General features: G+C 46.5%; 1 protein-coding gene across 4 annotated transcripts in view; it reads left to right on the top strand.

The window, feature by feature from the left end:
* LOC119389320 (tyrosine-protein phosphatase non-receptor type 11) overlaps positions 1-24,085 on the top strand; it is a 344,133-nt gene that overhangs the window by 182,612 nt on the left and 137,436 nt on the right. For all 4 annotated transcript variants that reach the window (XM_037656526.2, XM_037656524.2, XM_037656522.2 and 1 more), the window contains 2 exons: positions 9,138-9,289; positions 20,544-20,611. In XM_037656526.2, coding sequence (XP_037512454.1) covers positions 9,138-9,289; positions 20,544-20,611 — 220 coding nt within the window. The remainder of the gene's footprint in view (positions 1-9,137; positions 9,290-20,543; positions 20,612-24,085) is intronic.

Genomic DNA, 24,085 nt, shown 5'->3' with positions numbered 1-24,085 from the left:
CGTCAGCTTGTCACAGCTTTTGTACTCTTAGGCACGTTGATGTGATTACACAGTTGTGTCATAACAGCGGTTTTATACCTCTTGCTGGGGGTTATTGAAATTGTCATGCGAAGCTGTTCGTGTCTCCACTCCTTTAATTCTGTACTTACAGAAAATGGTCCCTGATGCCCCTCACATATTGTTTGGTGTTTATAGTCATTAATGGAACACGAAACAGGAACACTGTGGATGAGAGAAAAATCGTTATGGAGGGTTCAATTCCTGGCTGCATTTCACTGGGGCCAAAATGTGAGAACACCAATGTCCTTAGATTTAGGTGCACGTTAAACAAACCTAGGCAGTGGCGGAATACCTTTCTGCTGGGCACGACACTGCCCAACTAAATCGCCACCTTTGTTCTGTCTGAAAGCACAGAAGGGGGGGTATAGTAATCGCTTCCTACCCACACCCCATTCTGCACCTTCAGGCAGAACTGGAAGGTGTTTGAATGATCAGCTGCGTGAGCGTGCCAGCAATGTTACAAGTGGAAGGGAGGGATTTTCTAGCCATACATTGTAGCATACATTGGTGCATGCACGCATTCGATCACACAAAGGTGATCTTTTCACACTTGGTGGACCGTGCCCACATGATTGTGGGAGCAGCTCACACGCAAGCATTATCTCAATGGAAGTTAGCCTTCCTGGAAGGTGCCTGCGTGGCCAGTGGGCAGGGGGGCTATGTCTGCATGCCTCGTTTTGTTCTTTCTTCTGCTTTTCCTATGGCTGCAGCCAACAATAAACCTGAAGTAAGCACTCGTCTTCTCATTTCTGTGTCCCCTGTCCTCCTTCAGGCTGCACTGCTTTATCAGCAATGGAAAACCAACTAGCCCAATCCACTACTCTACTAAATAGAAGGCTACTCAAATAAGCAGGGACAAGCAAGCCTTTTACTTGGAGACACGTGCTTCCTGCTATGCTGAGAGTCTGTACTGGCACTTTCAATAGATGTGGAAACCGCTAAGGGTCATTCCAACATTTCGTCATACAGAGAGGGCACCAAAAGAGGGCAACACCATCAGCGGTTATATTAAACAACAAAATGTGTTGCAAATTTGACGAATTATCACTGACCAAGCCTTTGAGAGCATGTGAGTGTGCCCAATGAGGCCATTCAGCAAAATTGGGCTCTTGGTACATTTAGTGGAGCAGTCGGAGCAAACTCTCGGAAGAGACTGCATAGTCGCACTCCCGAGAGGAGAAGGGAAGAGGCACATTCCAGTGCCCTCAAGAAAGGTCATAGTGCAAAGAAATCCTTCCCCATTTCCAGTGGAGGCTCCTTGGGTGCAGCCATAATCCCCTTAGCTCTTGTAAATATGTGTGACCACCAAAAATGCACAACTCCCGCTCAAGAGTTCAGAGAGGAGGTGCTATTTCTTTCTGGTGGAAAGATGGTTTGGACAAGGCTCGACGTGTGATCGATAACCTCCGATGACGACGCCATGAGGGAGGATGGGGTAGAAGCACCGGTGCACATGCCGTGAAACTTACCTTTTGCAAGGCTTGCTCTGCTGTTGCCTGCTCAAGCGGCATCGCTCAAGGAGACAAGTGGGGAAGCGATCGCTGTTGTCAGCTAGTCCCTTGAACTGGCTCGGAATGGTGCCAGGGTAGGGTGGTGGATGCAGTCGCACCATTCACCTCTTTGATGAGTTTGCCTAATCTTCAAGAGGATGGCGTCACATCCTGGTGTTGGCATTATTTCTGGTCGTGCCCATGCAGGACACTGCTGCATAAGCTGGGGCAGCATCAGCAGGGCGCCACGTCTCCGCTCCGGCACCCTACACCTCCACTTGTTCCAACCCTTTGCCATGACTGCTTCGTTGGCCACATTACGGTGCAACCAAATTTTTGCATGCGACGCCAGGCGCTGAGATTCTCACGGGCTAAAGTCTGTGCAGGTCGGGACGCTTTCTGGAGCTTGCAATGTGAGTGACCGTACTACACGATCGGTCTTTACTAGTGACATGCAAGATAATGACGCAAGAAGCACACATCTTCACTATCAAAACAAGAATACTGTTGTGTATTCACCAGCGAATAAGATCGGCAACCATGAGCGCCCGTGGCGCCACCCTTTGAAGTGGAGTGGACAGTAGCGTCATGGTCACCGCTGCAGCGGGAACACCGCCCGGTTCTTGATTCCTTGGAACGCTCTTGTTTACCGCCCGAAGCGTTGTCCGAAGGCATCTCGCTCTGCGTACTGCCGCCGGCGTTCACCGAAGCTCACCTTCGTTGCCTTGTGTGGCTTTTGCAGCCGCCGTCGCTCACCACGTCAGTTCGTGAAGTCGTCGCCAAATGTTATGTATGCATAACTGTAGTTTATTACCAGCTGACTTAGCTGGGTACAAAGCGTTGCCAAACAAGAGGAGGAAAGAATCGTCCGTCAGACGCTACTGTCCACTCCACTTCAAAGGGCGGCGCCGCGGGCGCTCATGGTTGCCGACCTTATTCACTGGTGAATACACAACAAATACCAAGGACACATGTCAAGGCCAGCAAGGCCTGGGCATCAGAGTTCATGAAGGGGGCTGTCTTGACAGTGACTGGGGAGGAGACGCAGTCAGTCCAGCAACTAGGTTTCCATAGGGAATAAACTCGCATGTTTATTTATATTTTTTATGTGTGGTACAGGGTGTATTGTGTCTGGTAATGTAGAAGCTGCAGATGTACGTGCCACGCAGTGTCATTGTGTTTGTGTGTATGTGTTTTATAAAGTACGACCTTTCAATGTGACGTGCCGCACACTGACATCACTGCACACAATCTGTGGCACCACGTTATATGGCTGTTCTCCTCTTTCCTGTCTGGAATGCATAAAAGGCAGCAGTGAACAAACTGTTGCATTCTTTTCTGCGTTGAACTTGGCTCAAGGCAGGCAGATTGGGCAAGTTGGCGAGTTTCCATGATAAAAATATAAAACAGTGCTTTACACACAGGACGAAAGAAAGAAGGGGCCCACACGGTGCAACAATTGCACAAATTCGGCTAATTCAAGCTTTTGGCTTGACCATGCCTGGAAATATCTGCTGCCTTTGTTGCTTCTAGTAAAACGTTTTTGTATCAGTAACTGTCGCAAATAAAGCTTATTGCCTGCTGACAAAACAGCCAAACCACATGCACTAACATTTGTATGCTGACTTAGAAAGAGACTTTGGTCTATCATGTGCTGAGCGCTTCTTGATGTTACTTTCGCCGCTATACGCTAGTGGTATGCGGGAAAGCGTCCTGAGAATGCGAAGAGGCAGTTGTCACAGGACGTTGAGTCGCACGGGTTGTGTAATAACGAGTACCATTATAATCGCCAACATCTAAAAACTTTACTGGCAATCATGCAGAGCTTTCTATGATGTTGCTGCGGCACTGAGAAACAAAAAACATCCCAGCACTAATACACAGGTTACCCTGAGTTACATTTATTAGAACTTCTGATAATTAAAAAAAATCCTGAGGTCCCCTCGAGTTTGAATTATTGAAAGTTTACTGTGCTCTTGATGAGGTACTGGTTATAGTATGTAGACAAGTGATTTTAGCCCTTCTACGCCATGTATCGCAAGGTCATTCATTGTATCGCAAGGACCTCGAGCCGCTAAAGTGCAAGTGCAATGCTAGGCACATCCAACGGGCCTTGCCAAAAGAACAGCCACTTGGCTTGAGACGCTAGCCAGGATACGGATTGGCAAGCTTTTCGCTCCAAAATAACCACCACTACATTAGAAGACATGGAAAGATGGACCTTGTAGCCTGAGCAGCAAAGCTCACATACGACACCCCTGGAGTCAACCCTCACTTACTCCACCTCTCGCCGAGGACTCATCAAACGCTGGAAACCTAACAAATGCAACCGAAAGCTCACGATCACGACTACAAATATTACTAAAGCGGAGAACTACGCTAGGCACCTAGGGAGAGAAAATCAGCTGCAAGGGACATTGAGCACCAAACGTACCTGGGCAGTGCTAAAAACGCTCCTCACGAGCACAGAAAAGAAGGGAACCACTGGAAAAATGTCCAGCACCTTAGACATAATTACCAAGAAACAGAAAGAGAATTCAAAAAATGAAGCCAATTAGAAGTTTCTCGTAGCAGATTGCTACAGAACGGTGCACCAAAAATTCAGTATGTGCAAGGGCCGCCCCAATCATGAATGCAGAAATGTGCGTGGCCCTGAGCAAGCTTACTTGCAACACTGCTCCAGGCAAGGACCACATCAACCACAAGGTTCTTCGTAACTTGACGGCCAAACACTCGATTTGCTTCTTGAATATATCAACACATGTTGGGAAGGAGGGAGAGTTCCACCGGAGTGGAAACGCCCAAGTAACTGTGATACCCAAACCCAACAAGCCTTTGGCCATTCAGAATTTTAGCCCCATGTCTCTCACTTTATGTGTGGGAAAAATTTATGAGCATAGGATTCTAAATCACCCCGCACCTCGAAGAAAATAGATATATTGCAAACACCGTGTTTGGTTTTAAGTCCAAACTTTCTGCCCAAGACGTTTTCCTACAATTTAAAGCACATGTAATTGACCAATTAGACACTTTACAGCAAGCGAGCCTTGATGTAAAAGGGGTGTTTGACAATGTCTCCCATGACACCATCCTTTACCATCTAAATCTTTACAACTGTGAGAAGAAAATGTACCAGTATGTTTAGAGTTTGTAGGACTAGGAAATCCTTGCTCAGAAAAATTCATGCTGCCATCTAAAGGGACCCCACAAGGCTGTTTTACCACCTTCAACTTAGCCATGAGCTCACTGCCTAACCAACTAAAACAAATAACGCACTTAATGCGGATGACCTCACAATGTGGACCACAGGTGAGCGAATCACCAAACAATTCCTTGCAACATGTGGTCTCTAGTGCACACGTGATAATACGGAGATGCAGGCGAGGCCGTGCACCGCAGAAAATCCCGGATCCTGAAGTGACGCTTGAGGGCATCTGTATTCTCAGTCTCTCTACACTACGCGCCCTCGGCCTTCTTTTTCTAAAAGATGGAGTGGAGCTAGAACAACTACAATGCACAGTTCAGCAAATAACGCATCTCATCAAGCAAGTTGCAAGCAAACGCCATGGACTCAAAGCAGAGGACTGCATAACTATGATTCAAGCGTTACTCACAAGCACCATAACCTACGGGACTTCATATGTGGACACGAAGTATGGCTGCAGCCTAACAGGGTGAACATCCTCATCGGCAAAGCCCATAAAATTGCCGTGGGACTTTCACCCACCACATCCATGACAAAACTCCTCAAGATGTGCCTTGGTACATGGAGAATGAGTGCAGTGTTCACAATTAGAGTTTCTCTCGAACGTTTCCTGATAGTTTTTGCAAGAACCGTGAAGTTGACACACAAGTAGGCAAGGTCTCCTTGCAGGCGATCCATAGACATGACAGCTTGAGCCTTCCTCACTGTGTGCCACTCTCGTCACCCGAAGAGCGGTTAATCGCAATCTTGATGTCCGAAAAGTAGCAGTTGTAATACTCAGCAGCTTCTAGCTATATTTCCCAATGCGTGACGATGGGCTCTGGCTGAATGGGTACGTGCGGCAACTTCTCCTTGAACGAGTGCCTTTGGAAACATGGCTTTTGTTTTCTCGTTTTTCAAGACGATAGTCTTTCTTGGGGAACTTAAACGGGTCTGTCTTTTTGTCTGTCGGCACGTCCCTCGATTCAGCCACTCGGCCAAAGTTGAACCACTTGCCCAAGGGCCAGCCATCGTGAACGGCTGACTAGGTTCATACTTGTGTACATTGTTGATCAAAAAGCAAACATTACGCATATCTGAGGCGCAACATCACTAGATAAGTATTAGGTGGTGTGTTCCTTTAATAGAAAATACATAGATACGTAATTCTAGAGACCCTAGTTTCTTAAGCTGTGCTGAAAATGCGACTGTGCCGAAACTTGTCTTCCTCCGTGCCCTCTGCACGAGCTCATTGTTGTGTTTCGGTTTCGGTTCAGTAGCAAAGCCATTGCTGAACGTTATTTCGGTTCAGTATTCAGGTTATTCAGCTCAGGTTTCGGTTCAGTAGCAAAGCCTTTGCTGAACGTTATTTCGGTTCAGTATTGCACTGTACGAATGCCATGGGGCGCCGCTCTGGCATTCCTGCTTTACCCAGGCGACGTGAATATAAAAGAGGGTGTGGAGAGTACTCGTTGAGTGCGAACCTTTCTTCTGCTTCGGCGCTTCGCGCCAAACCATGTGTTCGGGCTGGCTGGCGTCCCCGCCGGTCGTGTTGGTCACCGCCGGTCTTCGCCTGCTGCTGCGCCGGGACTACCAGCCCGCAACACAGTATTCACGTTTCCCGACGTATTGCCAGATGGCGTTCATATCTCACGCAGCGCCTCTTCTATCGTCTTTAGACGACATTTGCAGCGAAGCACGCAGATACGCGGCCAATTTTATTCCGGTAGTTGGTCAAACAAGAGGAGCAGGTTGAACTGCATGCATACAGTTCCGAACAGTCACTGTTGTTTGGTAACACGAATAACCATCTCAAACTGCACTTGAAAGCGAAACTTGCGGCTAAATAGTGTTCATATAGGCGCCAATTTTGAAAATAAGCATTTATGGGCATTTGTAGGCAATTAGGCACAAACGCCAAAATATGCATTTACAGGTATTTTTATAAAACGCTATAAAAGCCCTTCTTAACCTCTAATTCATGCTCATGTATCACAGGAACAAAATAGGCATTTGCCTAAAATCGGGTCTCTAATTGTAGTAAATGTCCAAAAGGTGAAAGGACTGCTGTTGCTTTAATGCTTCAGTATTCTGCACCATTCTGAGGCACAGCTGCATCACACTTGTGCATCATCAGCCATTTTGTGGCACTCATAAGTGGCCCTTGCAGCATAAGACACCACATATCAGATAAATGAATGTCCGAAGAATTGCTTGTTAACTCTATTCCTGTTTTCCCAACAATGTAGCAGAAAAACTTTTGCCTGTCTGGGTTCACTGTAGCAAGTTTTGGCTGTATCAATGTCAAGTAGTGAGTGCTCATGCAAATCCTGCACTTTGTTTTTGCAGCATGTGTGTGCTGTTCAGCACAAAGGCTGGTAGGAGTCTGAATTGAGAGAACTCTGGCTTACTGATTTTGTGAGGTTGTCATGAATGGCTGTAAGCATCTGGAAAGAAAATACCAAGTTGCAGTGGATTCTAAAAAAAGACAGGGCGTGCAAACACGGACACAAGAAGGAGGTCAGGACACCACAAACGCCGACTAACAACTGAAGAGACGCACAACGGCTGAAAAGAAAGAAGGCACGAAAACTTATCTGCGCATGCCCATGCAACCGGCGAACCTATCAATCCGGCACGCATGGCGGTCTACGTGGAAGATAACTGTCAAGGCATTTGATTTCATCTTTATGCAAGTTAATCGACGGTTGGCTCACGCATGCGCTACCACTATTCTCGATATGCCATGCTTCAATCATCAGGCACGTTTCTTCATTTCTATGCCGGTACAACACTGCGCATTCATCAAGTTTTGGCGTGCACTTACAATCTCGACAATGTAAGGATAGATTAGAAGGTGAGCCTCCTGTTAGCGATCTCTTATGTTCCAACAATCTCTGGTTGATGCATCGGCCCGTCTGTCCTACGTAGAAGCGGCCGCAGCTGAAAGGGACCTGATACACCACACTCGTACGGCAATCAGTGAACTTGTTGGTGTGTTTTACGAAACAAATATCGGTCCGCTTCTTGTCTTTTACTCGCTCATTCTTCCTCTGCACAACGGCACAAATCTTACCTAGCTTATTGGCAGCCTTGAGCTTATTGGCAGCCTTGATTACTTGATTTTTTGCATTGATGAGGACTTTGAAAAGGTGGTAACTTCCGTGAGCGAAAAATTTGAATTAAATGGAGGAGGGCTGATCTTTACTAAAGAGGTGCCTCAGAATAATGGAATACAATTTCTAGACATTTCCTTAGCGTTCCAGAAAAACCACGTGTGCTGGCAGTATTCTCCTAGATCTTCAAAACCGCTGTTAAATTTTTCGTCGAAGCACTCGAAGGTTGTAAAAAATGGCATAGCCATGTCTTGCCTTAAGTCAGCCCTCACCAAGTCGTGTGAGCACAAAATGAGTGATAGCTTTAGCACACCGGTTACGTGTCTTTTAGATGTAGGGTATCCTCGTGATGCAGTGGCCACTCTCGCTGAGCGTGTAAAGAAGTCTATTGTGTTTAGTCCGAGCATGGTTGCAGAAAGCGATAGGAAGAAACGTGTCGTAGGTATACCGTACATTCATTGCGTATCTCACAGGTTAAGAAAGTAGGAAGTACATACGGCGTTAATGTTTTTTTCACGGCTGCCAATAAGCTAGGTAAGATTTGTGCCGCTGTGCAGATGAAGAATGAGCGAGTAAAAGACAAGAAGCGGACCGATATTTGTTTCGTAAAACACACCAACAAGTTCACTGATTGCCGTACGAGTGTGGTGTATCAGGTCCCTTTCAGCTGCGGCCGCTTCTACGTAGGACAGACGGGCCGATGCATCAACCAGAGGTTGTTGGAACATAAGAGATCGCTAACAGGAGGCTCACCTTCTAATCTATCCTTACATTGTCGAGATTGTAAGTGCACGCCAAAATTCCATGAATGCGCAGTGTTGTACCGGCATAGAAAAGAAGAAACGCGCCTGATGATTGAAGCATGGCATATCGAGAATAGTGGTAGCGCATGCGTGAGCCAACCGTCGATTAACTTGCATAAAGATGAAATCAAATGCCCTAACAGTTATCTTCCACGTAGACCGCCACGCGTGCCGGATTGATAGGTTCGCCGGTTGCATGGGCATGCGCAGATAAGTTTTCGTGCCTTCTTTCTTTTCAGTTGTTAGTCGGCGTTTGTGGTGTCCTGACCTCCTTTTTGTGTCCGTGTTTGCACGCCCTGTCTTTTTTAGAATGAATACGTACCAACTAGCTCAGCTCTCTGTTATTCTAAGTTGCAGTGGATACCATTCAGAAATGGCTTCTAGAGCTAGTGAAGGCTGACATGTTGGCCAGCTTCATGCTGCTCAGTGTGCCATAGGGAAGGTGCTCACTCCTGCAAATGGTGCCCGTCACCTTGCTGCCCAGTGCGAGACCAGGAGTGTCTTCCACTACCACTTCACTGCCTGGCCTGACCACGGAGTGCCATCGGACCCTGGCTGTGTGCTCAACTTCCTGCACGATGTCAACCAACGGCAAGAATCCATGCCGGATGCCGGACCTATTGTGGTGCACTGCAGGTGTGTCTTCTGCTTGGCTTTTATTTTATTCGGGCATTCACTTTGTCAAGGTTTACTCCGTTGTCTGTAGGAGTGCAGCAAATATTTTACCAGTCTAGCGTTCAACTATAAGCACAAATTTAAAACCTAGTTAGGGCTAATATTTCTAAATTATAGGGAGTGTTTCAATGAGCCGTGAAATGAATAAACAAAGCCCACACAGCTCTGCTGCGGCCTGTTGCGAAATTGTCATGTGCCACCTCTCGGCAACGGTCGGTGGTGTGTGCATGGAAGCTTTTTTCAAGGGTTCTTGAAGCGTCCAGTGTTTAAGTGTCACATGGACGGCAAAACTCACCTAGGTGACACTCTAGCAGTGGGCAATGCTGACCTCTTTCAGGGAGGGGAAATTCCAACTACTATCGCCAATGTGCATTTGGAAGAGGACGAGTTTGTTGACTGTACTCGTTCTTACAGGGACATGCTTAATTTCGACTGCCACCCTCTCGGACATACATCTGTTGTCGGCTGGTGAAGCAAACCCCATTTATAGGCAACCACGTTGAGGCTTTGAGTAGCCCATAGCCGGTCGTCTTAGTAAAGAAAAAGGACAGCTTGTGGTGCTTCTGCATTGACTAATGTCGCCGGAAGGAGCAAGTCTATCCAATGCCACACAAGATGATGATACCCTTGACTGCTGTCATGGATTTACATATTTTTCATCAGTTCACGTCTGTTCGGGATATTGGCAGATTAACATAGACGGGGTGGACCACAAAAATGCCTTTGTAACACCAGATGGCCAATTCAGAGTCCTGCCTTTTGGATTGTGCAATGCGCCAGCTGCATTTGGGCACACGATGGGCTCTTTGATGTGGCTTGAAATGGTCCCCCTGTTACCTCGACGATGTGTTTGTGCTCTTATTTCCACCGATTTTGGAAACAAATTGCCAACATCGCTCATCCTCTCGCCGATCTTAAAGGGACTATAAAGTGATATAGTAAACCAGTTTAGACTGATAAATTGTACTCTGAAAACTCTAGCGTCTTTAAGTTCACCACCATAGGTTTATTAATAGAGGAGAAAATCAATGTGAAAAGCTTCACTTTTGAATTTACCGCCAAATTTTCCGAAGGGGACGTCACTGATTTCAATGAGGCTTTTTTTTTTTTAATTTTTTCTGATTTGGTTCAATAAAATTTCCTGACACTTGGCTTCCTCAGAAGACGGTGTACTTCATTTGTACATATTACATAGGCCCTAGTAGGCGCCATCAAAATTTACAAGGCAACAGGTGTGGGAACTTCAAGGCGCCCAATTTTTTTTTTTTTTTGGAGGGGGGGGGGGGATATGTTTCATAAGCCAGGAGAATTCATACTCAGTGTTTTTGATCACTGGCTTTACTCAACAACAAAAAAATTACAAAACATAGACGTTTCACCACCTATGCGGGTGGCATCGTCAGTACACAAATGACATCCAATGAAAGAGTACATCTTACTTATATTGTCACGTGGTCGTGACGTCGACGAAGACAGCAGTCGGCGTTTGCAGGATGAAACTGATAACTGATAACAGGATGATAACTGATAACCGGAAAATGATAACTAGAACTACAGCAATACACGCTGTACAATGATAGCGGCGAATAGGGCGTCGTCCGTCGATCAACTGACAAGCGGTCAAGCGCGTCGGCTTTTATACAGGCGCTATGGAACTTTCCAGCAATATCGCTGGTGGCGGCGTTATCACTCGACAAAGCTGGAACATTCGCGTGCGGCGCGCAATCTTAACAAAACGATCTACTAAAATCGTGAAGCTTCTCGAACACTGCTTCGCGGCCAGCGTCGAGCGCTGATAACCGTCCTTGCTGGTCAAACTCGAACGCATCAAAATAAAAGAAGAAGCGGGCGTGGCAATATCTTGCCGTAAACATCCGGCAGTGGGCCACGATTACTATTGCATGCAAATTTATTACTATGGATAAACTACGATTCTACAAATTTTTTTAGGCCCCGTTGTTCTTCCAGTGCCAGTGTCGTGACGTTGTCAAAATCTTCGATGGAGGCGAAAATGTTTGAGGCCCGCGTGCTCAGATTTAGGTGCACGTTAAAGAACCCCAGTTGGTCGAAATTTCCGGAGCCCTCCACTACGGCGTCTCTCATAATCATATCGTGGTTTTGGGATGTTAAACCTCAGGTATTATTATTATTATTATTATTATTATTATCATCATTATTATTACGTTGTCAAAATCGAACACGTGTTGTTTTGTCAGACATTGGTCGACTAATTCTGTCTTAGCATGTGTTCCATGTGTGGCTTTTGCAACATCCTTTGCGTGCTCCTTGAGGCCATTACAACGTCGTCGTCTCGTCTCACCGATGTAGCTGGCATCACAGTCCATGCAGTTGACCTTGTACACCGCGCCGCTTTGTTCGTCTAGAGGGGTGCGGTCCTTAGGTTTTGGGAACACGTTTGCGAGTGTGCATATGGGTCTCAATACAGTTTGCACACCCAAAGGCCTCAAGGCCCTACGCACTTCTTCTGACACGCCGCGAACATACGGAATGCACACAAAAGAAGTTGCCCGATTAGTGCTGCTCTCGCGAGGTCGTTGCACGCAGCGTCGTGTATCGACAACAAACCGCTGAGGGTAGCTGCGTTTATTCAAAACAGTGGCAACATTAATTTCTTCATGCTTCCTCAGGGCCTGCGTCGACGACGGCGTGTCGCAGCGGGACAGAAGTGTACGCACAACGACATATTTGTGTTCCGCAGGGTGGTGCGAGTCCGCTATCGCAAAATTTGCGGTATGCGGCTGTCTCTAATGAATGGCCCTCACTCCAGTATACCAGCACATCAAGAAAGGCTAAAGTGCCACCATCACAAGTGAATTGGATGTCAGGCTGAACGATATTGAGAGCCCCATGCATCACATGTAGATTGAACTTTTCTACAATGACGAAAGTGTTGTCTACATAGCAGCAGTGCATTTTGGCAGGGAAGGGGGAGGTCGACAGAAATGCTGTTTCCACGTGTTCATTGACAAATCTGAAATGATTACCAACACGGCACTGCCCATCGGGACACCTTCTATCTGGTGATATGCAGTTCCAGCAAAAGTGATATATGTTTGGTTCAAGCAGAATCCCAGCAAAATCATGATGTCATCTACAGTGAGAGAAGTGCCACTTGCCAATATACAATCATCTGGCAAGTGTTTCTCGATTATATCTGTGGCCAAGTTAACGGGCACGTTGCTGAATAAAGACACGGCATCAAATGATACCATAACATCCTGATCACCAAGCTGCTGCTGACGTATCATGGTGACAAATTCTTTGCAATTCCTAACCGTGAACGTGTTTGCTTCCGCAAGTGGCTTGAAAATTTCACGCAAAAACTCTGACAAGTTGTACGTAGGGGATCCAACAAAAGAAACAATAGGCCGCAAGGGACAGCCATCTTTCTGAACTTTCGGCAATCGGTACGCTCTCAGAATCACTTCGTCAGACAAAAAAAAAACAACAGTATAACGATTGGTCAACCATTCCTCTCATTTTTAGCCTGTGCAAGTAGTCATCCAAATGCCTTTCACAACTTAAAGTGGGATCATGCTGCATTTTCTGAAAGTGCCAAGGTTCATCCAAAGTTAGTTGCATTTTGCTTTCATAGTCCTTTTGGTCCATTACAACAATGCCTTTACCCTTACCGGCTTCCAGGACTACGACAGATGGATGAGACCTCAGGTCCTCAAGTGCAGCACGTTCATTACTCGTGAGATTTGGCTGAGGCATATGGGAATCTGCCAAAATGTTCACAATACGGCTACGAGTAAGGCTTACAGCCGCAGTATCTTTCATGTGATGGAAACATTCCTCAGTCGCTACAATAATGTCACGTTTTGGAATCACCTGAGGTGCTATAGCAAAATTCATCCCCTTTGAAAGAACACTCATTTGGTCCGGTGACAACTGTTTTTGAGACAGGTTGTGTACGCTTGTGGCTTACAGCCGCAGTATCTTTCATGTGATGGAAACATTCCGCAGTCGCTACAATAATGTCACGTTTTGGAATCACCTGAGGTGCTATAGCAAAGTTCATCCCCTTTGAAAGAGCACTCATTTGGTCCAGTGACAGCTGTTTTTGAGACAGGTTGTGTACGCTTGTGGCTTACAGCCGCAGTATCTTTCATGTGATGGAAACATTCCTCAGTCGCTACAATAATGTCACGTTTTGGAATCACCTGAGGTGCTATAGCAAAATTCATCCCCTTTGAAAGAACACTCATTTGGTCCGGTGAAAATTGTTTTTGAGACAGGTTGTGTACGCTTGTGGCTTACAGCCGCAGTATCTTTCATGTGATGGAAACATTCCGCAGTCACTACAATAATGTCACGTTTTGGAATCACCTGAGGTGCTATAGCAAAGTTCATCCCCTTTGAAAGAGCACTCATTTGGTCCGGTGACAACTGTTTTTGAGACAGGTTGTGTACGCTTGTGGCTTACAGCCGCAGTATCTTTCATGTGATGGAAACATTCCTCAGTCGCTACAATAATGTCACGTTTTGGAATCACCTGAGGTGCTATAGCAAAGTTCATCCCCTTTGAAAGAGCACTCATTTGGTCCGGTGACAACTGTTTTTGAGACAGGTTGTGTACGCTTGTGGCTTACAGCCGCAGTATCTTTCATGTGATGGAAACATTCCTCAGTCGCTACAATAATGTCACGTTTTGGAATCACCTGAGGTGCTATAGCAAAATTCATCCTTTTTGAAAGAACACTCATTTGGTCCGGCGACAACTGTTTTTGAGGCAGGTTTGTGTACGCTTGTGGCTTACAGCCGCAGTATCTTTCATGTGATGGAAACATTCCTCAGTCGCTACAATAATGTCACATTTTGGAATCACCTGAGGTGCTATAGCAAAGTTCATCCCCTTTGAAAGAGCACTCATTTGGTCTGGTGACAACCATTTTCTAGACAGGTTGTGTACGCTTGTGGCTTCAGAGTGTCCTTGCAGACGACTTGGTTGCAAAAGAGCAAATTTCTTGTCGTGGTCATTTTTCTCTTTCCCAGCCTTGCTCTCGCTTCGTTTTGCGTTTTTTGCGTTTACTTGCTTACCAAATGTCTTATCGCAGCAAGCACGGTGTTTTTGGTTTCGTGAAAGAGTAATGTACTAATACGAGAAAAGTCGTTTCTCTCTCGTTAGAAGCAGAATGCTTTGTTCCTTTGGGGACATCGGTAAGATAAAGCAGTCTCTACCCTTATTCAGTGGCTGACGTCCTCAGTTCCATCCCACTTTTACCCTTCTGTGCCAACTGAAGGACGCATCGACACAAGTGCTGTCCTATCTCAGCATCATAATTGTCACTACCGTGTCATTGCTTACGCTAGCCACCGTATTTCTATGCCCAAGTGACATTACTCAATCACTACGCATGAATGTTTTGCCCTACTTCTTCTGTCACAGCTTCTGCGTCTTAACACTTTCGTGACCGCGGAAAGATCGGTTGTTTTTGTCTAGTCCAGGAAATATTTTTTTCCTGCCACAGAATATAATTGATGCTAAAGTGTAGGGTATCAAATCATAGAGGAAGAATTGGTCTTTCCAACAGTATTAATTCAAAAGAACATATTTATTTTGAATATAATAAAAAAATTATCAAACAAACAAAAATGCATCAAAAAGAAAGAAAGATTCATAAAAGCATCAATGCTACTCTGCAAAGGTTAAACATTAAAAAAAATCGAAATATACGTTTTGAACGAAAGCCCTCGTAGAATAATAGTGGAAATATAAGCTCTGTAAGTACAAAGATTATTTACATAAATACAAGAATATAGGCACTAGTGCCTATCATGCCACCGCGCAATGCAAGTTCTCGACGCGGTGAAACGAAGGCTGGCTGCACATGTCTCGGGAAAAAAAAATTTTTTTTCTGTTCATCTTTTCTAGCATAGTTTGCAGTTCTGCTATTTTTCAATTTTCCTGTATATTTGTTGAAATGAACAGTGTAGCCTTTTCCAAATCTGCAAAAATCCATAATTGTACCCTCATTTGACCTCTTTCTCGCTCATATACTGCCGAATACCACACCGACCTTCACATTACACCATTTTCTCATCCACTGAAAGGTTCCGACGGGGTTAAAAGATAGCGTAGAAAAATCGTTCATGTGTTGCAATAGAGAAGACACGTGGTGAAGATTCTCGTGGGATGCAACGGTTGTCTTCTTCAGATCAGAGACACTCAAGAAGCCTTGAACCTTTTCCGTGGCATTACTGACGGTGGACGAAGGCCTCGAAATATGTGTCGTCAACACCAACGCCAATGCAAGCGCGGGACTTCGACGATTACCATGTACACATGGAGTGAGACGAACTTTCTCATCTTCTCTTCAGTAACCTCCCTCCATGGATCTGTCCCTCTCACTGTATGTTGGCTTTTCGAAAGTATGCATCCACGCATACTTGTCTGTGTGGTTGCATATCTCTCTGACGACTTCTGTGGTAAAAAACAACACAAAGACGCCGCCACGCAGCACACCGGAGTGTTGGGTCAAAGTCCGCTCCACGCCGTCTTCGCTAAGAGAACTGCGCTCTTTCTGCAGCCAACGCCAAATGCTCCTGCCCGAATGAAGTTAACACCTTGCAGATAAGAGCTGTTATTTTGAGAACGCACCGGATACATTAACATCGACGCGCGGCAGCAATAAAACGACCCGAGGAGAAGACGAAACTTAGCGGCGGATAGCTGCTGATGTTCCGGGGAGGTTTGACGCACTTTCGCCGTCCGTACTGAAGCCATGGCGAATCGAAGTCGTTTTCCGTGTCTGTGGTGCTACCATCATCCAGAGATTCCTGCTGATATTAATCAGAATCCATCGAAATTCGCCGTTTCTGTGGAGCACCTGCGAGCGGCGTCGATGCAATGTCTGAAACTATGAGCGCTCACCTACTCAACTGCGAACGAGCTTTAAAAATCTCCCCGCGGTGGAAAAAACAAACTCGCAAACAAAACTGATAAAAAATATGTTATTTTATGTATTGCATTAGCTGTCCAGAACCGCTCAGACAGTGCCAAAACTTGATCTTGAAATCATTGATAACATACTATCGATGAGAATGGGTGCAGTCACGAGAGTGTTAAGCGACCGTTTTGCCCTCTGTTGGCTCACCTTTTTGAAGGATGCAGCAGAAAGACTTGCACATTGGGCATTGCATCTAGAAGAATGTGACTTTTCCGTAATTCATATATCTGGATGCCTGCATAACGATGCTGGCTGATGCTGGCACGGACATCTGTATTCTCTCTCTGCCCAACTTTTTCATTATCGGTGATGTGCAATGCCAGGAACCTGTTCTTGAGAACCTTGTGGGCCGTCTAAACCACGAGCTTGCCAACCTTTGTTCACCCCATGTGATGGAACTTTATACCATTGTAGCATTCATGCTGATAACTCCTACTAGTCGTTCCAAAGCATCTCCAGCTACCTGTGCTCCAGTAACTTCATGATCGCTGGCATCACTCTCTGCTCCATTATGTTTCTTCTGGTTTCAATGCCCAGAGATTTGCTTAAACCTGTGGATACCCTTTCAGAGCCATTCTTCTGCCTTCACTTCCTTGGCTTTTTCCCATTTTCATCGAAGAAAAGAAGTGGATTGCTGTAGCAACGTATTGTGCGACGAGTTTTGACATCACACAAGTGATGCTAACTAGCTGCACTACAGATGTCACAGACTTGTTACTCTACGACACCATTCTACACCACAGCATCCCTTGCCAGTTGCTTACAAATCATTGCTGCTACTTTCTCGAAGTTCATCAACGATCTACTGCGCTCCTGTTCTACGGAACACAAGATTGCCGCTGTATACCACCCTCAAACAAACAACCTCACCGAACGTCTCAACCGCACACTGACCAAAATGCTTGCTTTGTAGGTTTGCGACGATCGCTGTGGCTGGGACGTCACATTACCATACATCACTTTTGCTTATAATTTGTCCCATCATAACCCTGCCAGTATGACACTGCTGGATATTCACCATTTTTCCTTGTATGGGGTTGTGACCCTACCTTGCTGTTGAAAACATTGCTGCCTACCGAACACCAATCCCAGGTACCGATTACGCTCTCAATGGCGGCCCGAGAGGTCGCCCGTCACCCCCCCTACAGTCTCGTAAGCAACGCTGTAATCGACGGCACTGAGAATGCCATTTTTCTCCTGGCTTCCTCGTCCTCCTCTGAACACTTGTACGAAAAAATACCTGGGGTTTGTACAAGGCCCAGCGTGGTCCACCTTCGATGGACTGACTCGTTTGAAATTCGCACCTCAAGAACCAAAGCATTGGGTGGAAAGCCTACATGTGGGACTCATATTAGTGGGAGCTAGTCGTATGTACGCTGCCAACCAGCGCATCTGAACAGGTGGATTTGATGCCTCAGAGATCACAATTTCCAGTATGAGAACTCCAGAACGAGCGTACTTGCTTCTATTTTATATGTGCCAATCTCGTACTCAATGCTTATGCATTGGAGGCAACAGATGGTCATCACTGCTTCTGGAAATTGTGGGGATGCTATCACCCACTGTAAAGCTGTTTACGCCTCATGGCGAACGGGCGTCTCACGGATAGGCCGCTGTTAAGTTAAACAGTTGCCGACCAAGCAGTGGTGCTGTGTTCGCGCGGGTTAGGGTTAGCACAGTGGCGCCGGCAGCGCCGCCGCGGAGAGGTTTGGCCGGCGCGCAGGAAACAGCAGGGAGTTCTTGTTGGGGTTTGGTAGCGTGCGTGGATGGACATCTCCCGCGGTGGGTCCGTGGGGGACGATACCGCGGCTCATTTCCCGCGGGCCCCTCGTAGTGAGTCGAACATTGGTGAGGCTGCATTCGCGATGCATTGTATGTCTTATGTTGTCTTGTGTTTGTTATGTTTTCTGTGTATTGCATTGTCATTGTGTAAGCTTACTTAGCGTGGTCCTAGTCGTGTATTAGATTCGGCAGGCGAGCTCGCCGTATGTAAAAAGCAAGTTAATGAATGTACATGTGTTGTTGGTTGCCCGAAGGCGTGGACTGTCTCCGTGTGTTCCGAGAGTGGCGATATCTCTCAGACCCCACAAAATGTATGAGCGGACATTAAATGCAACTGTGTGTTGAAAACAAGAAGTTGTTTGAAAGTTTCAAGTCGATCAATCTAAAATCTTCCCCCCTCCCAACCACTCTCAAAATGTCCACCCCTCAAAAATTTCTGGGAAAATCCTTCTCAAGCCTTATGCCGCTGCATTATATAAGGATACACAATGTGCCCCAATGGGAGGGCGATGTTACGAAAATAGAATAGAGAAGGTGGCCGGAATGGGAAGAAGACTTGTAAAGGCCTGAGCACCACATATAATATCGCTTGCAAATGCACATGTAAATGTACGCTCGTGTGCTTGCTTCCTTTCTGCAACAGTATACTGCAGCAATAAAGAGCTGCCCAACAGGACACATTTGGGGAAATAAATGTGGGCACCAAGTCACGCTAGTTGGTTGACATTCATTGGAAAGAGTCTTTAACTGCGGCCACAAACAGGGACAAACAGTGGAGCTGCTTAGGCCTTGCCAGGCATCGTTCAAAAGCCAAGTGGATAGCCATGCCAAGCCGTGAGATGAAACATTGTCGGAGAGGGAAGATGGCGTAAAGGATAGAGTGTGAACGAGGAGGTTCCCCCAAATGAGAGAGAGGGTGCCTGAGTAGACCTAAGAAGAAGGAAGTGGGAAGCCGATCGGGAGCGTGTTAAGCAGCATCGAGAAGATCGTGAATTTTGTGCGAGGACTGCCGAAGCTAAGAGGCAAAGGAGGGCTGAAGATCCCGAGTTGCAAACAGGGAAAGTCGCTGCCGATCTCCGGTACGACACAACCCACCTTGAAGAGATAAGACTGAAAGCCGTAGGACAAAGCCAAGTTCAAGCCATAGGAAAGAACCAAGTTAAAGCTGTAGATAAAAGCCAAGTTAAATAAAGCTAGTGAAGACCACCAGCTGCACTGTTTCCTCAGTGTTTGCATCTCTATTGCGAAGCTTGCCTAATTTCGTCGTGTGCCTCTCTCGCACTAAGCCTGCCTCACTGCTGTCCTTTCAGCCTCGCATCCCCCAGCTCGGCGAACCTGCGCACGACTGAATGGGAAACCTCTGACAGCGCCGCTGTAAAAATCGGGTGTGCATTCAATTCCTTGCAGTATGGGCACTCGGATGTCACATTTTTCACTTTGGACCCATAATACGAGAGCTTGTGAAGGCACAAATTAAGTCACACCACGAAAGGAGAATAAAGGACAGGCGCGATTTCATTATGGCTAGGTCCCCATTGATTTTGCTGACTAGCAAGGAGCTACAGTTTTAAGAATCCACAGTTACTTAATTTTATGGTATTTATCTGCATATGTGTGTGCATTCCCTGGCAATGATGTGCCAGTACAGACTGTCCTTCCTCGTGTTCTTGATACACACTCGCATGAGTAGATGCCTTTTTGTTTTGAGTCTGCTGTTCCTTTCCTTCAAGGGCCACACCTATAATATATGTGTTCGGTGTTGCCTTGCATTGAAACTCGGTTGAAAGTTGATGATTTCATCTAATTTCGACTGTCAAAAGGTATGGATGAGTAGCAACTAGCCTGATCTTGGTGCATTTATAACATGCGAGTGTTTGTTTGACTCGGGGATGTGTTATAATCAGATGGTATAACGCCAAGTGAGTGTATTGTGTTGTTGTTTTGATCTACCTGATAATTTGTCTCTTCAGGGCATAATTGAGGGAGCAATTAAGACAAAATGCTATACCCAGGGAAAGGGTTTCCACACCAACATGTGACGAGCAGATGCTTGCAGAGCTGGTGCACCTTGTGAGCTAGACCAACAGCACTGAGAATGAGAACTACATCAGTCCTCATTGCCAGCATCTAAGCATTTGACTTGTAGAATGTAAACAAGACATGCTTCCATGGTGCACCTAATTATAGTTCCAACGTGGGATAGTGGCTTGTCTGTAGCTTAGTTGGCATTTTCATTACACTGTTTGTTTCATTGGGTGTCAGAAATAAGACTGATGGTGTCTGATGTCTTTAGAGTGCACAAAGTTGCGTGACACAGACAGAAGGAAGACACGGTGAGAAAGGGCAACTTGCGCTTTGTGTGTCTCAGTCATGCAACTTTGTGCATTCTAAGGAAGGACCAGCAGGCCCAAATGGCAGCCTTGGATGTCTTCAGTAGTGGTGTGTATGATTTGTTTCAGTGCTGGGATTGGCCGTACTGGTACATTCATTGTCATTGACATGATTGTGGACCTTATCAAGAAGCAAGGTGAGATGGAAGCTATTTGCAGTTGCTTTGTCAGCAGTTGAGTGCTGCCACTGGCTGCAAACTATCCCACACAGATACTCATTGATTTTTTCTTTGACGGGCATCAGGGCTAGCTGGGGTCAGTGAATGGGCACAGCGTTAAGTGCAGCTGTTAAACTAGAATTCACCTATGCAAATGGTGGGATGCAAACAAGGCGGCGTGATCATCATTGTGATGAATGCTTCTCAATGTAGGACTACTTAAACTCACTAATTAAATACCCGCACGTTTCAAGTAGTGTTCACTCTCATGCCTCTTGTTATGCTCTGTCCAAAGTCCAACACAGTGGAACAACAGAGGAAAGATGCAGTAGTCAGGGTGTCTACCGACCGGGAAAACCGGGAATTCTCAGGGATTTTGGATAGTCTGGAAAAACTCAGGGAAAACTCGGGGAAATTGTGTTCCCATCAGGGAAAATCATCAGGGAAGTAACTTTATTGAAAGGGAACGAAAGTCGCGGTAAAGCTGGCTCGAGGTTTTGTGAACGCATTTTTCAAACAGAGTGGCCGCTGCGGCCAACGGCTACGGCTGCGGGGAAGGGGCGAACCACGGTGCTCTCCTCGCCTTCGGAGCGGTGGAATGGGAGACAATCCGGCTAATGCGTGGCATGCGGGAACTATGAACCATGGCACATCGTATTGTGCAATGTTGTCAGGGTTTTCTGTGACTACGCGGTGTAGTTCTGTATTCTTTGTCGCGCGTACTGTGCGTTAGCGCCCGATATGGTGCTTTCGTTATCGCCGCGTGCCAAGTAACAAGCATGATTAGTTGAAGAAACGGTAGCAGTAGATGTAACGAGCTTGAGTTATCTTGCAATCGATCGCGATCGTTCAGGAAGCGGATGTCGTCAACAAGGCTAGTATCTTGCAAGCCCTCCCGATCGGCGAGATAAAAGACGACGACGCTTGTTGGCGGTTATCGGAGAGCTCACTTGCTCTGATACCGAGCTTCAATGATGCTATTTAGGACCCTTTGAAGAATAGAATAAATTTCCAAGCGAGAGCGAGCGTAACTAACAGGCCGATTTACAGCAAGTGAAAGCTTTTTTTATTTTTTTCCTGGTGAGGGCACTGCTGAAACAAGTTTTAGGCTGTCGACCGATATTTTTTGGAGCTGCAGTTCGCAATCATCAGCCACTCCACTGCTTATGTGGATGTTTTGCTACAAAGCCGAATTATAAAACTTTTCAGAGCCAAGGCATAGCAGCGACCGAAATTCGCGACACCAGCATGGGTCGATTCGTCTTGCTCGATTCGGCGCGCGATGTCGCAAAACGGGAACCTGGCCACCATAATCGCATGTGCCGTAATTCAGGGTCTTGCCGTGCTTTCATGCGATCTTAGCCCGCAGCTATTTTGCCTTTTTTTTTTGCGATAGCAATTATATACACTCCAGGCGAATTTTTTGTCTTCGCCATGATCTTCCTTATCAAGTCCAAATCACGATTAGTAAATCACCCCGCGCGTCGTATACTCTATGTGTGGGTGAAAGTGCGCGAGCGCTGCCGACGAACGGGGCTTAAAGGGACCGACAACTGGTCACGTGTGATTAGATCTTGGTAAAAATAAAAAGACAGTGAAATATAGTGACGTATTCCAGCAACCTCTTCGCCTTGTGAGTAAGATTTATATGTTTAAATCGTGTTTGAAAGTAACAAAAAACGGTATGTGGCGCAGCCTAGCGGAAGAGCCCTGAAGCAGGATTATGAAGACGGTCACTTTGCTGTACATAGTCTGATGCTGTCATGCGCGCCATAATTAGTCCTCGAAGTTAGAGTATGTATATTATTATCTATCCCCGCTCTATTTTGTGCTGCTTACGAGTTAAAAGGAGTTGCACGGTGAGAAGCGGCGCCGCCTTCGCGGTAATTAGTGGACAATATCGAGCTGCGGTGTGCACGCATGCGCAGCAAATCGCCGCGCTCGAACACGAACCGCTCTCGCGCTCATTGTTTGCAGCATGGGTTGTCACTTGTGTTTACGACTTCATATTCGCCGCAGCTTGAAAAATTCTGATTACAAATGTTTCACAGCGTTTTCCACGTTACCGTTCCGCGATTAGACACTCTCACCGGTAAGCTATCCGTTGCGCGAAAGAAAATGGGCACCATAAAAATTGGTTGTCGGTCTCTTTAAGCAGAGATGAACGAGGTGACCGTCCTCTTCGCGCGATGGGCACAGGAGGTGGGAGCCGGAGGGTTGGGGAGGAGGGGGGGGGGGCTGCGTGAGTCCGACAGGAAGTGCGTATTGTGTACCAGCGGGTGCAGTCGCGTGTGCCGCGATATCTTTAGAGGGTATCAGCAGACGGCCCATACCTTTGAGGTGTTGTGCTCTAATTGCAAAACTTTCGTTAAAGCCATAGCAGTGGCGGATCCCGAGGGAGGGGGGCGGTAGCGGCGATCGCCTCCCCCCCATCCAAAGCCAGCACCCGCCCCCCCCCTTCAGTGCCTGTCGTCCACCTCCGTTGTCTGGCTGCTTGTCGACTTTCCCTCCTTTATCAGGTTGCACTGCCTACCATTGCCCAAAAGGGGTAAAGAGAATTTTGTCCTTGCTCTCTTCCTCTCTCCTCATCGCTCTGCCCTTTCCTGCTTCCCTATGCACATTTCCAACGAAGGCTTCTTAGGCGCCGCCATAATCCCCATGGGCTGTTAATATGCGTGACCCACCAAAATGCACTGCTGAGGCGGTAGCTACAGCCTTTGTACTCCCCCTCCCCACCCCTACCTGATCGAATGATGGACCCCCCCCCCCCCCCACTTCCAGTGTTGACACCTGGATCCGCCCCTGAGCCACAGATAGGTCACTTCTCTTACTGCAGTGGCTGCGTTTCCTGAAGGAGGGAACTCCTACTTGTTGCTATCGGATTCATTATTTCGCTCTCGCGTTGAAACTGTGACTCTTTTTTTTTTTAACGTGCGACGGTTTTCTATGTTGCGCGTTCGTGGAGTGCAAATGGTTTGGCTGGTCAACGTGATAGCAAAGGCGTCGCACTGCTCTGGGCAACGCGCGAGGATTTGACAACAAGCAGGAGCAGCAGAATAAGCGCAATTCCACAGTGTGTTAAACCTGCATTTGTTTCGTCTCTACACGTGACACTCTGGCAAGGCATCTAATTGTGATTGCTACACCTCAGGCTCAACAAAATTGATTTTTTTCATGCAAAAAAAGTTTTTCAGGTTGCCTTATTAGTCGAGTATTCTTGTGGCATTTTCAGTTTAAAATTAATCCTTCGGTAACTATGCCTTGCATGAAAGTTCGAATTTCAGTTTAACGAAGTTTCGATGTAACGAAGTAAGTTGCCGCTTTTACCAACTTCCCTATATTAAGGTTTAACTGTTCTCCGTACTATTCAAATGGGATTAAGTCATCTTTATTTTTTAATTAACGTGCCTACTAGAGAGTGGTATCATCGAGCGACATAATGTCTACTCATCG

Source organism: Rhipicephalus sanguineus, chromosome 4, assembly GCF_013339695.2.
Source record: "Rhipicephalus sanguineus isolate Rsan-2018 chromosome 4, BIME_Rsan_1.4, whole genome shotgun sequence".
In the NCBI taxonomy this organism is placed as follows: domain Eukaryota; kingdom Metazoa; phylum Arthropoda; class Arachnida; order Ixodida; family Ixodidae; genus Rhipicephalus; species Rhipicephalus sanguineus.
This window is presented reverse-complemented; position numbering and strand designations above follow the sequence as displayed.